Below are 16,334 nucleotides of genomic sequence, written 5' to 3' on the forward strand. Positions count from 1 at the left end.
GATAACATCCTCTTGAGGGAGTCTTCCATTGTTGAAGTACTATGGCTTTCTGTTCTCTGTTTTTCCACTATTTGACTAACTTCAGAAGAAAGATAAATGTTACATGGAAGAGATTGTGCTGATGTTAAAAGTGTGATACCTTGGTATGCTGTCATTCTTATCCATGTGGCCACCTGTCAACATAGAAAATGGAGGCTACCAACGTGTTCTCATTTCCAGAGTTTCTCTAGAAATACAGGGAATTTACTGAAAAGCCATTCATAATACAATTTCAGAATCATCAAAAGTAATGTAAAAAAAGAGCAGACATATTTCTCCTGCAGAGATATCCAGTTAAAATGCAGCATGCTTCAAATGAGACCTAACTAACTGGTAATCACATATCATGACTTCACCAAGTATAACAAAATACCTGTTGGATTCAATAGACACTGGAATAAACAGGCTCCCAAAGATATGGTTCTTATTTGCTCCAACAGCAGATAAAGAAAAGGCATGCTAGGTAAATATTTAGTATGAGTCTAAAAGCGACAACATTATGGCATTTAAAAAAAAGCTAGAGTAAAATAGCAGTACAGAGTGTTATACTGGCACTCTGCACTCTGATCCAAAGAGTTGGGCGGGGGAATATGTGTATGGGTAAGTGCCAGATAGGTAAGGGGGTGGGGTGGAGTTTGGCATTTAGAAGCGGGCATGGATTAGCTTCAGAGGGTCTGTTTCCCACATTTTGGGGTCCCACGCCTGGAACCAGCCAGTGAAGGTTGGGGGTTCAGCCCCCTGTTTGATGGTGGTGATGGACAGCCCTCTGCGTCCAGAGGGGTCTGAGTCCACATAGTCCTTAGCTAGAGAGGGAGATAGAGAATGAGCATGAACATTATTCCTGTATATTGAGAGACCACAAACAGAGTACAGTTATATTGTGTTACAAAAGGCACTCGTATATGGTTTGAACCAGAAAATATTTTTCTGAAGGCCACAGAAAGTGGAGCTTAAACCGTAGCTGAAACCAATGGTTCAACTGCATACAGTGGTGAGAGTCTGAGGGAGAAAACAACCAATATATATATATATATATATATATATATATATATATATATATATATATATAAGGTCCTCATTTGATTATATAGATACAGTTAGAGCCCTAAGGTAACTCATGTTCTCCTTAATCAGTTGTGGCCCCAGTCTGGGTCCTGGGTAGGGGCCATTGTGAAAGTTTGTTTCCCTGCGTGTTCTCGTACCTATTCTGGGTGCTCCAGTTCTCTCTTCTGCATTCGCGTCATTGCCGATCCAGAGGAAGATCTGGCGGGAGTCCAGAAATGCTGTTAGCTTATAGACTTTCAAATTCACTCTGCATTGTTTTTTTGAGAGCAGAAGATGAACACGCTTGTGAGTTATGATATGGATGGGGGAGCTTTACTCACCTGGTCCCAGGTGTCCAACAACATGACATCATCAGTGGCTAGGTCAGTCTGTTGGAAGTCTCCAGGAACCTCTTCCACCTGATGATTGGAGGATTACAATATGTTACAGCACTTTGGAACATGGGCACATTTTTGCATTGTACTTACTGTATTACTTTTTCTCTCCTCCTGAGTGACACTGAATTTCCCATTGGGGATGAATTGAGTATTAATCTATCTATCCAAGAGAGTTAGTTACGTTAGACACACTCAACAACAATCCATCACTTACGCTGAGGCATCCGGTCTTGTTGGAGCAGCCAAACAGGCGTGGAGGTTTGACCATGTTCTGCAGACTCTTGGACGTCTGGTACTCCTTCTTCCCTCCCAGGGCAGACCAGAACCCAGCTAGGACAGAAAAGACCAGCATAGATTTGTCTCATTGGTTCTTTGGAACTATATAGTGTTTTGTTGTGATATATTAGGATGTGTGATGTTCTCTTTATTGTCTTATTTAGGGGCACATTTCAATTGTCTAAAGTTGTTTCCTCTCCTTGTAACCTTTCCTTCATCAACACAGATCTGAAAAAAAAGGCAATCAAATGCATGAGAGGAAGCCACCACCAAGTTGATTTCCCCTATCCTGTGATTTCAGGCTGTAGATGAAGGATAAGACAAGAAGAGGAAGCCACATTGGACTATTGAGATGCACCCCACTTAATACTATTGAAATGCACCCCACTTAATACTATTGAAATGCACCCCACGTTGCACTATTGAGATCCAGCCCACTTAATACAATAAACATGTAACACTAGATGAAATCCTTACCTGGCTCCTTGCCCTCTGACACATTACTGGCACTGCCACCCAGGAAACCCACCACGTGCTTGGCGGCGGCCATTTCCTCCTCGCTGGCGCCCACCCCCCTCCACACAAACATGGCGGTGGGAGATTTGAGCACGAACACGTCGTTGGTGTTCAGGAAGGAGGCAGAGGGCTCCACCTGAGAGGGAGAGGAGACAGAGAGGTGCTCAGAAGAATTGTCAGACACTTACTCTTCCTCAAGCAGTCACACACACTGGACTCACTTTGACACACACACTGAGAACTCACCTCTACAGCTCTTGTAGCGCGGGTGGAGGATTGACGAATGTGGAAGAGGCGGGTGCTGCCAGTGCCTGTCTGTCCTCCTTTACGGGACGTCCCTCCGTTATGGACCATCATGGGCTTACCCTGGAACAGGCTCATCAGGTGGGGGGGCTCCTGGCCCTGGGTCACACGCACCTAGAGGGGGAAATGGACCAACATGGACACTTAATGATAATTATGTAGAAGAAAACCCATTCTAAAGTGACGGGTAATTCTGGTGATTTAATTAAAATCCAGGCAAAGATTGCTTTCCTTAATATACTGTCATGATGGAACATTATGTGCCACTATGGTTACCATTAAAATTGTAAACAACACACTGGAAGTAAAACTAAGTGTGACTGCCCTCTGCTGGACAGTCTAAAAACCTTTCCACACAATTATTCAGTCCATAAAGACAGGACAAAATCCACACGTGGTTTAATAATATGACCTCACTTGTTAGAGACTTAAATGACTGGACACCAACGCAGCAGCTGCCCTTGCCAAAAGATCATACATCATGCCATCGGCTTTACGAAGCACGATAAATGCAACAGCTTGACAACGACTTTGGCCTATTAACTTAAGAGTGCTTAGTCTGAATTTCCCACCGTCGTACCTTTTGCTCAGGTGCTTTTGGACTGTGAGTATTGGGGGCACGGGGATGAGCTGGAGGGGATAGAGACCCACCTGAACAGGGGCTCCTCCCATAGAGTCATCCAGCTTCACTGTTAGGAAGGCAGAGGCTGCCAGCTCATCCTGGGTGCACTTCAGCCCCTGCCTGACACACACACAGATACAGATTAATAAACACAAACACACACACAGATACAGATTAATAAACACAAACACAGATACAGATTAATAAACACAAACACACACACAGATACAGATTAATAAACACAAACACACACACAGATACAGATTAATAAACACAAACACACACACAGATACAGATTAATAAACACAAACACACACACAGATACAGATTAATAAACACAAACACACACACAGATACAGATTAATAAACACAAACACACACACAGATACAGATTAATAAACACAAACACACACACAGATACAGATTAATAAACACAAACACACACACAGATACAGATTAATAAACACAAACACACACACAGATACAGATTAATAAACACAAACACACACACAGATACAGATTAATAAACACAAACACACACACAGATACAGATTAATAAACACAAACACACACACAGATACAGATTAATAAACACAAACACACACACAGATACAGATTAATAAACACACACACAGATACAGATTAATAAACACAAACACACACACAGATACAGATTAATAAACACAAACACACACACAGATACAGATTAATAAACACAAACACACACAGATACAGATTAATAAACACAAACACACACAGATACGTCAAGCCCACCTTATTGAGACCTTTCTACAGGTATCGAATATGTACTACTACAAGTATTGAGTCAGTTTTGCCATGATTATTTCAGATACATCCTTCTTTATGAACTAAGGCTAGGAGAACACATCAGAATATTCAAGAACAGGTCGGGGTAAGGTAAAATACCCCCTTGGTGTGATTTGTTGTAAATTATATCACGTACACACACCGGGTTTCGATGTCATTTGCACTGATCAGGTGGCAGGTGCACATGTAGATGATAAGGTGTAGATGATGTCATTTGAACTGTCTAGGTGTAAATAAATATGTCTTGTTTACAGCATAGTTGTGGATGATGTCATATGTACTGACCAGGTGTAGATGATGTGCTGCTCCCTGCCTCCCGGCCTGTAGCTGTAGAGGATGAGGTAACAGTCTCCTCCATAGAACTGTCCGTAGGAGGAGGGATCCACAGCCACCTTACCACCATCCTCAACACGCCAGATCTGAAACCAAACCAATATCATTTTCCACGTGTATATTGCTGCCTTGATTTGTTTGAAAAGTACCCAGCACCCTGAGTGACGCTTTGCTTCAAAACCTTGTTTTTACCAGGGCCGGTTTTCCCAAAAGCATCTTAAAGGCCCAGTGCAGTTAGAAACTTGATTTTCCTGTGATTTATATATATTTCCACACTATGAGATTGCAGTAATACTGTGAAATTGTGAAAATTATGATAATGCCCTTTTAATGTAATAGCTGTTTCAAAAGATTGCTTGAAATTTCTGCCTGTTTTTGTGGGATGGAGTTTTGGCCTGCCTGGTGACCTATAAGAAAGAGAGTTCCAAACCTCTCTGCCAATAACAGCTAGTTTTCAGTTTTCCCCTCCCCACTCAGACCACTCCCAGAAAGCTAAATTCTTGCTTGAGAAATTGCTCTTTGCTAAGAATCTATTTTAGTTTCTTTTTGACAACTTTAAATGAAAACAATCACAGTAAGGTACTTCACTGTTACGAAGATATTACATGATATTGAGAGAAAAAAATGACTGCATGGGACCTTTAAGGCTAAGTTCATCGTTAGGCTACTGTCTGTAATTTGTCTCAATATATTTCATGATGTGTAGCCTAAAATGTGCGCAATGATGTGCCATGGCAGAAAACACTGCTACTCCTACTGCTCTCTCCTCGTCTGACCAATGATGTGCCATGGCAGAAAACACTGCTACTCCTACTGCTCTCTCCTCGTCTGACCATGTGTTCTCGCATACCCCGAGAGCATCTGGTCAGCGGGGTGGTGGCACAGGAATCCTCATCTCTCCCAAGTGGACATTCTCTCTTTCTCCCCTGACCCATCTGTCTATCTCCTCATTTGAATTCCATGCTGTCACAGTCACTAGCCCAATCAAGCTTAACATCCTTATCATTTATCGCCATCCAGGTTCCCTTGGAGAGTTCATCAATGAGCTTGACAAGTTCCTTTCCTGAGGATGGCTCACCCCTCACAGTTCTGGGTGACTTTAACCTCCCTACCTTTGACTCATTTCTCTCTGCCTCCTTCTTTCCACTCCTCTCCTCTTTTGACCTCACCCTCTCACCGTCCCCCCCTACTCACAAGGCAGGCAATACGCTTGACCTCATCTTTACTAGATGCTGTTCTTCTACTAATCTCACTGCAACTCCCCTCCAAGTCTCCGACCACTACTTTGTATCCTTTTCTCTCTCGCTCTCCTCCAACACTACTCACTCTGCCCCTACTCAGATGGTAATGCGCCGTCGCAACCTTCGCTCTCTCCCGCTACTCTCTCCTCTTCCATCCTATCATCTCTTCCCTCTGCTCAATCCTTCTCCCTCCAATCTCCTGATTCTGCCTCCTCAACCCTCCTCTCCTCCCTTTCTGCATCCTTTGACTCTCTATGTCCCCTATCCTCCCGGCCGGCTCGGTCCTCCCCTCCTGCTCCGTGGCTTGACGACTCATTGCGAGCTCACAGAACAGGGCTCCGGGCAGCCGAGCGGAAATGGAGGAAAACTAGACTCCCTGCGGACCTGGTATCTTTTCACTCCCTCCTCTCTACATTTTCTTCCTCTGTTTCTGCTGCTAAAGCCACTTTCTACCACTCTAAATTCCAAGCATCTGCCTCTAACCCTAGGAAGCTCTTTGCCACATTCTCCTCCCTGCTGAATCCTCCTCCCCCTCCCCCCTCTCTGTGGATGACTTCGTCAACCATTTTGAAAAGGTTGACGACATCCGATCCTCGTTTGTTAAGTCAAATGACACCGCTGGTCCTGCTCACACTGCCCTACCCTATGCTTTGACTTCTTTCTCCCCTCTCTCTCCAGATGAAATCTTGCGACTTGTGACTGCCGGCCGCCCAACAACCTGCCCACTTGACCCTATCCCCTCCTCTCTTCTCCAGACCATTTCCGGAGATCTTCTCCCTTACCTCACCTCGCTCATCAACTCATCCTTGACCGCTGGCTATGTCCCTTCCGTCTTCAAGAGAGCGAGAGTTGCACCCCTTCTCAAAAAACCTACACTCGATCCCTCCGATGTCAACAACTACAGACCAGTATCCCTTCTTTCTTTTCTCTCCAAAACTCTTGAGCGTGCCGTCTTTAGCCAACTCTCTTGCTATCTCTCTCAGAATGACCTTCTTGATCCAAACCAGTCAGGTTTCAAGACTGGTCATTCAACTGAGACTGCTCTTCTCTGTGTCACGGAGGCTCTCCGCACTGCTAAAGCTAACTCTCTCTCCTCTGCTCTCGTCCTTCAGATCCTCCTCTCCACCCTCTCTGAGTTGGGATCTCCGGCGCGGCTCACTCTTGGATTGCGTCCTACCTGACAGGTCGCTCCTACCAGGTGGCGTGGCGAGAATCTGTCTCCGCACCATGTGCTCTCACCACTGGTGTCCCCCAGGGCTCAGTTCTAGGCCCTCTCCTATTCTCGCTACACACCAAGTCACTTGGCTCTGTCATATCCTCACATTGCCTCTCCTATCATTGCTACGCAGACGACACACAATTAATCTTCTCCTTTCCCCCTTCTGATAACCAGGTGGCGAATCGCATCTCTGCATGTCTGGCAGACATATCAGTGTGGATGACGGATCACCACCTCAAGCTGAACCTCAGCAAGACGGAGCTGCTCTTCCTCCCGGGGAAGGACTGCCCGTTCCATGATCTCGCCATCACGGTTGACAACTCCGTTGTGTCCTCCTCCCAGAGTGCAAAGAGCCTTGGCGTGACCCTGGACAACACCCTGTCATTCTCCGCTAACATCAAGGCGGTGACCCGATCCTGTAGGTTCATGCTCTACAACATTCGCAGAGTACGACCCTGCCTTACACAGGAAGCTGCACAGGTCCTAATCCAGGCACTTGTCATCTCCCGTCTGGATTACTGCAACTCGCTGTTGGCTGGGCTCCCTGCCTGTGCCATTAAATCCCTACAACTTATCCAGAACGCTACAGCCCGTCTGGTGTTCAACCTTCCCAAGTTCTCTCACGTCACCCCGCTCCTCCGCACACTCCACTGGCTTCCAGTTGAAGCTCGCATCTGCTACAAGACCATGGTGCTTGCCTACGGAGCTGTGAGGGGAACGGCACCACCGTACCTTCAGGCTCTGATCAGTCCCTACACCCAAACGAGGGCATTGCGTTCATCCACCTCTGGCCTGCTGGCCCCCCTACCTCTGCGGAAGCACAGTTCCCACTCAGCCCAGTCAAAACTGTTCGCTGCTCTGGCACCCCAATGGTGGAACAAGCTCCCTCACGACGCCAGGACAGCGGAGTCACTCACCACCTTCCGGAGACACTTGAAACCCCACCTCTTTAAGGAATTCCTGGGATAGGATAAAGTAATCCTTCTACCCCCCCTTACCCCACCCCAAAGAGAAAAAAATTAAAATAAATAATATTGTAAAGTGGTTGTCCCACTGGCTATCATAGGGTGAATGCACCAATTTGTAAGTCGCTCTGGATAAGAGCGTCTGCTAAATGACGAAAATGTAAAATGTAAATGTAATGGTGCATTTTTATTGGATAAGAATTAGAGAAGTCGCCTCAATATTTGCAGCCATAGGTGGTAATATCTCTCTAGGAACTGATCCGTCATCAGTATTGTGAAATAAATCTAATGTTAAGGTAAGATTTGAATGGAGAAAGCTGATCCGAGAGCAGCGCTGCCTTTCTTTCGAACCTATCAGTATGATTCAACTACACACTTAGCGACATTTCTCTCTGTGTGATTTATTTGGAAACACATGTAACATCTCCGCCTGTTGTAGGAACGATACATAGTTAAAAACACTCGTAAGCCTAAATTCCATCGCTATCAGGAAACCAGGCCCTGGACTTTACCAAATGTATATATATATATATATTTTTTTTTTTATAAATACCAAATTTAAGAGGAAAAAAAAGTTACGTCCAAAGACTTAGTTCAGGGGTCTGAAACATACGGGCAGTGGGCTACATCTGGTCCCCTAGCCAATTTAGTGTGGCCCGTGGTTGTCTTTGTAAAGATAAACAGACAGAGCCTGCGCAAAATGAGTTTGAGAACCCTGACTTAGTTATTTCCATTGTAGTCCAGTGTTGTGTGTTTTACCTGGACTTTGCCCTTGCCGTCGTCCACCATGTTGTGCTGGGCAGCCATGTTGTTGTTGGAGTGGAGGGTGGAGGCGTCGAAGGGCACCTGCTCCACCTTGGCGATGCGGCCGATGCTGTAGGCCTTACTGGGGCCCGTGGTCTGGTCCTTGTCCTTCCAGTCACTGAAGAACTGCTTGAACAGAGTGGTCTCGCCTCCTGCTGGCAGTACCTGGATCTGCACGGCCAAAGAAAAAGTAAGAGTCAGTTCTCTTGTTTACCACGAACCTCGATTTCCTCTCACATGCATTCCAATAGCTGATTGATAATCTAAACTTAGAAGTATGGTTATGTGAGACTAGTTCACTACCAATATTTGTTTTCAATTAATTATTGTTCAACATTTTAAGTGACTTTTTTTTTTTTAAAGTGGACATAGCTAACAACATTTTAAACATTGCCTAGTAGTGCCTGAGCAAGACCTGAGTAGTGCCTGAGTAGTGCCTGAGTAGTGCCTGAGCAACGGTCGAAATGTTTTCAACTTCACGTTATTCCATCAGTGTACCTGTGTCTTATTGGAGTAGCCCTTCTCTTTGATGAACTGCTGGGCTGCTGACATGGCTGCTTTTCGCTCGGCTGCGTTGGCCTTGGGTCCTGTGATGGAGGTAAGATAGAGTTGATTAATCATCAGCACAACTCAACAAAACTCTAAAAACTCACAGCTGTACACAGCAATTTAGGGAACATTTCCTTGACTTCTCATTCTGAATCTTGCACTAGCCTACACAGTAGAAGTAGAAAATAGTTTTTTAGTTTTTTATATATGAATCACTTTGAACTGCATTATATTTAAGAAATGTGTTGCATAGATAACATTTGATATCCTGGCCAACGTTTAAAAAACAGTGGAGAGGACTAGTCTACCTTTCCATACAAAGACGTTCTTGTCCACTCCGTTGTCCAGGATGTAGCACTCCTCGGCGGTCAGCATGGCCTGTTTGAAGGGGCTGGACAAGGCCACCTCCGACGACTTCATAGAGCCAGAGGCATCGGAGATCTACAAAATACACAGAGATTAGATACCAATAAATACATACATTTATACTGTACATATATTGACAGTACTCCCTTGAAAAATAATTGTTTTTTCTTAAATGGATCCTTAAATAATATGCTAAATAAAATGAATACATAACGTCATGGATTCACAATGCATGTGAAGGAACTTGAGAGATCAACAATGTGCGAGCACTGAGATTATCAAGAGAAGAGAACAATGAAATAGGAACAACAATTACAAATCATGATGCTGATACTGAACAACAAAGGTGCAGTAACATCCGTTACCATGTAGAGGGCACCCTTCTTCCTGTTGGAGGTGTCCACCTTGTCATCATCAGGGGTGCCAGGGGGGATACTGGGTTTGGGCCCCAGAGCCTAGGACAGATCCAAAATGGAGGATTAGCTTCATACAGAGACAGAGCAAGGCCAGTCTCTCCCTCTTTCTTTCTCATTACACTGTTTAGAGCCATTGCCACAATCTTGGCCTAGTTTTGCAAAAGGCTATGGCACAGAGCTGGCACAGAAATGACACATAGCACAAAGCTTTTGTGCCCATATACAGTATATTCCCATGGTAAGGGGTATTTAAATGTCCAGGAAACTCCTCAGCAATGTATAGCACCATTTTATGATATGGTATCATCGTCACTTCCAATGATGGAATATTTGAATGTTATTTGGATACAGTAGGTGTGTAAGTATGAGTGATTTGCTCTTGTGTGTGTGTGTGTGTATGTGTGTCTGTGTGTGTGTGTGTGTGTGTGTGTGTGTGTGGACTTGTTTAACTATACTTCTGGTGACCAGAAGTCCCCACAAGAATAGTAAACAAACAAAAATTTGACCAACTGGGGAGCAACTGTCCCCACAAGGTCAAACTAAATGCATGCTCTTCAATCGAACGCTGCTTGCACCCGCCCGCCCGACTAGAATCACTACTCTCGACGGGTCTGACTTAGAATATGTGGACAACTACAAATACCTAGGTGTCTGGTTAGACCGTAAACTCTCCTTCCAGACTCACATTAAGCATCTCCAATCCAAAGTTAAATCTAGAATCGGCTTCCTGTTTCACAACAAAGCCTCCTTCACTCATGCTGCTAAACATGCCCTCGTAAAACTGACTATCCTACCGATCCTTGACTTCGGCGATGTCATTTACAAAATAGCTTCCAACACTCAACTCAGCAAATTGGATGTAGTCTATCACAGTGCCATCTGTTTTGTTACCAAAGCCCTATATAATACCCACCATTGTGACCTGTACGCTCTCGTTGGCTGGCCCTCACTACATATTTGTCGCCAAACCCACTGGCTCCAGGTCATCTATAAATCACTTCTAGGCAAATCCCCGCCTTATCTTAGCTCATTGGTCACCATAGCAACACCCACCCGTAGTATGCGCTCCAGCAGGTATATCTCACTGGTCATCCCCAAAGCCAACATCTCCTTTGGCCGCCATTCCTTCCAGTTCTCTGCTGCAAATGACTGGAACGAACTACAAAAATCTCTGAAGCTGGAGACACTTATCTCCCTCATTAACTTTAAGCATCAGTTGTCAGAGCAGCTTACCGATCACTGCACCTGTACACAGCCCATCTGTAATTAGCCCACCCAACTACCTCATCCCCATATTGTTATTTACATTGTTATTTATTTTGCTCATTTGCACCCCAGTATCTCTATTTGCAAATCATCTTCTGCATATCTATCACTCCAGTGTTAATACTAAATTGTAATTATTTTGCACTATGGCCTATTTATTGCCTTACCTCCATAACTTACTACATTTGCACACACTGTATATAGATTTTCTATTGTGTTATTGACTGTATGTTTTGTTTTTGTTTATTCCATATGTAACTCTGTGTTGTTGTTGTTTTTATCGCACTGCTTTGCTTTATCTTGGCCAGGTCGCAGTTGTAAATGAGAACTTATTCTCAACTGGCTTACCTGGTTAAATAAAGGTGAAATAAAATAAAAAATAAAATGCTATTTCTAGGGGGTTTAGGGTTGGGGTTTAGGGTTAAGGTTAGAATTAGTGTTAGAATTAGGTTTGGCAGAGTTGTGGACTCGAGTTACATGACTTGGACTTGAGTCTGAATCGAGTCACAAATTTGATGACTTGAGACTCGAATTGATAGAAAATAAAATAACTTGAGACTTGATTTGGACTTGGAGCATCAAGACTTGGGACTTGATTTTGAATTGAGATTGATGACTTACAATTATCTGGCCAGGTTTTGTAATGTTTTGTCATTCATTTTGTGGCATAGAGTCTCCACGCAGCCAGAGACAGTAGCCGCAGAATCGCCCTTGTAATAAAAAAAAAACATGCAAATTGGAACAGATTGGCTAGTGAAACGCACACTTGGCACTCTGATTGCACCAGCAAACTGTCAATCAACACAGGTCGGGTGAGCTGGCGAACAGATTGCTGATTTGCTGTACGGCTATAGGATCGGTTGCCGCGCAAACATCAAATTGTCGCGAGAGAGGATTGGCATAATAAATAAATATGCAGCTCCAAAACGGTTTACTTTGCAAGCTCACCAGCAATGGGGCATCAATTACTAGCATATGCCTACTGGTCTTTTGGTATGTAACAATTGCTTGAAATTGATCATTTACTTATGAAGCTTGCATTCATTTGTTGTTAAAATGTATTATTACTATGGCCAAGACTCTTCACTCACGCTCTCCGAACTCCTGCCAGTGGAGGGTGCTTTTTTTTCTCTTGTTGAAATGTTTGCTGTTGTTATCACACGTTTAAATGCACAGGCCCTATGTGGTAAATCTATATTCCATTTCATACTAAAATAATTAATAGTGTTTCATCATTCCATCCCGTACCGTTTTTTTGCAACACGTAGACATTTCTGTTTCATGTTTGATAGGCCTACGACACATTTTCATTTAGCCAACCATTTCTTATCCTGCTCTGAGTGGGCGTGATGTTTATAGAGCAGATGGACAGTCGCAAAACTCATGAGGAAGAGGTTCTGTTTATTTAATTCAATGTATGGTTTCCTTTCTTCATACTTCCTGGGTTATGTCGGAGTTCCGTGTGTCTGTGTCCAACGTCTGTCATTTTTGTTCTGCGTAATAGGAGCATACGTGTAGAGCGCTTTGGAGTCAGAACGTTGAATAAGACAAAATGATTGTTCCATGTATGCATGGTGTTGAAATCTCATCCATGTAACTTACCAATGTAACAATGGATGTGTAAATTGCCTTTTACATTGTAGAACCAGTTTATTGGTTGTAATTGCCAAATGGTCCTGGGGGCCAAGTGCTTATATTATGTAGGCCTACCTGTTTGAGCGCCTGTTAGACAGATTACATTTGTTTTCTCAAGGGGAGGCTGTACAGTCTTGCCCTCTACCTGTGTCCGTTAAGATAGGACAGGTTAAGCATGATACAGAGGCTATTTCTTTAGGGCTATTGCCCATGTATATTTGGTAAATCTACTTGTATATTTTGTGTGATATGGCGCTTTCACCATTGGAGCACAAAGACCTGTAAATACATCTACACTCTGAGCACCTCAGCCTACCTTGCCTTCTGCTGATTTCATGCGACTGCTACAAGGTCCCTATTTTACAATTACATAGGCTAATCAAAATGTGTTGTAGACAAAAGAATGAAACAGGCTGTCTGGTAGCCTCAAATAGACACATTTGTAGTTTAACAAGTCGTTGCATGTATAGACTTTATTTTTACTTGTCTTGAGACTTGACTTGAAAACTTGTGACTCGACTTGACTTGCTCTTAGAATGCACGACTTGACTCGTTCTACTTGGGACTAAACTTGTGACTCGGACCTTGTGACTTGAGACTTGCTTGTGACTTGAATAATAGTGATTGGTCCCGCCTCTGGGGTTAGGAGGTAGGGTTAGGTTTAGGGTTAAGGTTAGATTTTGTGGTTAACCTGACTCAAAACGAGACGAATGCTAGAAACTCTTTTTTTAGATGCAAAATGGAACATTTTGGACTACTGATTTCACCTCAGATCAGCTAGATGCAGGCAAAAGTGTGCAAGGCGGTATTGAATGTGTCACTGTCTGTAACCTTGATTACTCCAATATGTCTCTCGACCTGTGTACCTAAGCTATAAACTTTAATTTGTAGGCTGTAGCAACCTCATAATGGGTATAGGACAAATTCCAGTATTACATTTACATTACATTTACGTCATTTAGCAGACGCTCTTATCCAGAGCGACTTACATTTACATTATTCTTTTTAATTTTCATACCCCATGGGAATCGAACCCACAACCCTGGCGTTGCAAACGCCATGCTCTACCAACTGAGCTACCTCCCTGCCGGCCATTCCCTCCCCTACCCTGGACCAATTGTGCGCCGCCCCATAGGTCTCCCGGTTGCGGCCGGCTACAGCAGAGCCTGGATTCGAACCAGGATCTCTAGTGGCACAGCTAGCACTGCGATGCAGTGCCTTAGACCACTGCGCCACTCGGGAGACCACAGTATCATGTAGTAGCCTAAACCTATCGATGTTACATTGAACTGGGTGAATGGAATATGAAAGACAGTCATCTAATATGCTGTAATAGATATAAGGCCCTAAATGCTCATAACATTTTTATTGTTCTCTTTAAACGGCACCAACCGTGTGTGTGTGTGTGTGTCCCTATCCCTCACCTCAGTGAGTTCCTGTGGCTCAGCCCCGTCCTCCACCATCTGGAGCTTGGCCCTGCCGTTCCTTTCATTGTCCCTGATGTCAATGGCCACCTGGGAGGCCTTCAGACGCTCAAAGCGGTTACTCTCACTGCCACACCACTGGTAGATATCCTGAAGAAGAGATGGAGAAATACAAATAAATAAATAAAGGGTTTAGGTTTCCAGTGGTAACACTTACTTACAGATATTAATGTCAGTTTGGTGACTAAGGGCTAAATATGTGTACTATCCGTTTGGTGACTAAGGGCTCTATACGTGTATTGATATTCCATTCCAGCTGGGTGATTTCTGGTGTATATAATTTTTACTTTTCATGTTACGTAGCCAAAAGCCCTTCAAGCTTTTAGTGCCAAATCCTAACTTGAGATGCATAGCTTGACATTTTATGCAAATATTCCATTGGCGTCAATGCATGATTAAAAGATGTGAGATACTGCACCTATACGTTTTCATGTTACTTAGCTCGTAGCCCAGATTCCAGTTTACAGTTTTCCAATACTGTAGCCTACATATACACAGGCCAGATCTATATTTCACCTAGGCTGTACTGTAGTGTAAAGTTCTACCTTGCCCAGGTCCACGATGAAGCAGTCTCCCTGGTTGAAGCTGGCCCAGGACAGGGCCACCTCCGTGGCTCGGATGGTCCGCCTCCCCTTGATGTGCAACAGGCGCTTCACGCTCATGTCATTGGTCACAACGTGCTGGAAGCCTGAAGCCACGCCCCCTTGCTGTGATGGGAGGGGTCAAATGAGGTCAAAGATTAAAGATGAGCTCAGAGGCTTGTTCGGTGGTGCGCAATGTTTGAAACCTTGCAGCTTAAAATGTATTACATAGAACTTGCATGATTCCCTATTCGACAAGACAGAGAATAATGTCTGTTCTACACTACAGATTTCTACCTTAATGTGCTGTCATCTGAGCCTTCCTGGTAAACCGCCACACAAAAACATGCATATGGAGGTTAGAGGAAAATATTTAATCATGATAAAAAATCCAAAATGGTGATAGCGGCAACATTGCCCGATCTGAATACGAAACTAGATTTCCGTTTGCAAACCATAGATATCACTGTCCAAACTACAATTTAACTCAAACAATTGTCCATTGGTTTGGGGACAAAAGGGTTTCCCACATTAGCAATTCTTGGTTTTGCTTTTCCTCTCAAGTGCATACAAAGTGTGTTCCCATGTTATGTGGTTATTCAAATTCCCCAAATGATAAACAGATCTACTCTGAGGAAGAGAGTTGTCCTGAGAAAGACGGAGAACTTTCCGTGGCAGAGAAGTAGCCGTGTTTATTTTCATGGAAAGAATGTTTTATGTCTGCAGGGTAACAAAGGCTTCAGATAAGGAGCCCTAGCTTTGGTCCTCTGTTCCCCTCTACCTCTTTTCTCTCCCCTCACTCTTTCTCCCTCTTACCCTCTCTCTCTCTCTCTCTCTCCCCCTCTCTCTTTTTCTCACTATCCAGATGCTTTTTTATCGGCGTGTGTGTTTTGGGGTGGGGTGGGGGGGGGGTAAATGTGGTGTTTTAGTGTAATGAGGATTTCTCATTAAAGTATGACAAAAGTCTCTCTCCCATCTTACCCTTTTCACCTCTTACCTCTCCCTCATAACCCACATCTCTTTCTTTCACTCTCTCCCTCTCTCTCTATTTTTCTCTCTCAAAGACACCGTGTGTAACTCTAAAGTAAAAGGAAGAGTTTCCACACACCAAACATTTCAAAATGGTAAACAGAACTGGGTTAATTACTGTCATCTAAACCAAGGTCTGAGGCTTTTCTGGAAACATAAAACAGACGGTGCGAGGAACAACAACGGGAAAAACTCTCAAACCCCACGGTTGTTGTATTTATAGGGATTTCAAACTGGCTGCCGTTGACATGCTGGTTGCAGTGACTACAGTGGCTGTCACGCCTTTGGATGTAAACATGACAGAGGCTAAGGGGAATATATGTTAATGTCTATGAACTTCAGACTCATTCACTTCATGTCAAAGTTCATGGGATGTCGCTAATGATTAAACCAGTGCTTTAATCATTAGTGACATCCCAG

At 43.8% G+C, this 16,334-nt stretch overlaps 1 protein-coding gene across 1 annotated transcript in view; it reads right to left on the reverse strand.

Moving 5' to 3' along the window:
• Nucleotides 1-206: 206 nt before the first annotated feature.
• LOC311146399 (gelsolin-like) overlaps nucleotides 207-16,334 on the reverse strand; it is a 33,295-nt gene continuing 17,167 nt past the window's right edge. The window contains exons 4-17 of the mRNA XM_084182900.1: nucleotides 14,850-15,011; nucleotides 14,245-14,394; nucleotides 9,869-9,958; nucleotides 9,446-9,578; nucleotides 9,087-9,175; nucleotides 8,544-8,759; nucleotides 4,312-4,445; nucleotides 3,228-3,318; nucleotides 2,520-2,690; nucleotides 2,235-2,409; nucleotides 1,696-1,811; nucleotides 1,425-1,502; nucleotides 1,242-1,302; nucleotides 207-842 (exon numbers count right to left, since the gene is read on the reverse strand). Coding sequence (XP_084039026.1) covers nucleotides 682-842; nucleotides 1,242-1,302; nucleotides 1,425-1,502; nucleotides 1,696-1,811; nucleotides 2,235-2,409; nucleotides 2,520-2,690; nucleotides 3,228-3,318; nucleotides 4,312-4,445; nucleotides 8,544-8,759; nucleotides 9,087-9,175; nucleotides 9,446-9,578; nucleotides 9,869-9,958; nucleotides 14,245-14,394; nucleotides 14,850-15,011 — 1,827 coding nt within the window. The 3' untranslated portion in view covers nucleotides 207-681. The remainder of the gene's footprint in view (nucleotides 843-1,241; nucleotides 1,303-1,424; nucleotides 1,503-1,695; nucleotides 1,812-2,234; nucleotides 2,410-2,519; nucleotides 2,691-3,227; nucleotides 3,319-4,311; nucleotides 4,446-8,543; nucleotides 8,760-9,086; nucleotides 9,176-9,445; nucleotides 9,579-9,868; nucleotides 9,959-14,244; nucleotides 14,395-14,849; nucleotides 15,012-16,334) is intronic.

This window comes from Coregonus lavaretus (assembly GCF_964263955.1).
Source record: "Coregonus lavaretus genome assembly, chromosome: 19".
In the NCBI taxonomy this organism is placed as follows: domain Eukaryota; kingdom Metazoa; phylum Chordata; class Actinopteri; order Salmoniformes; family Salmonidae; genus Coregonus; species Coregonus lavaretus.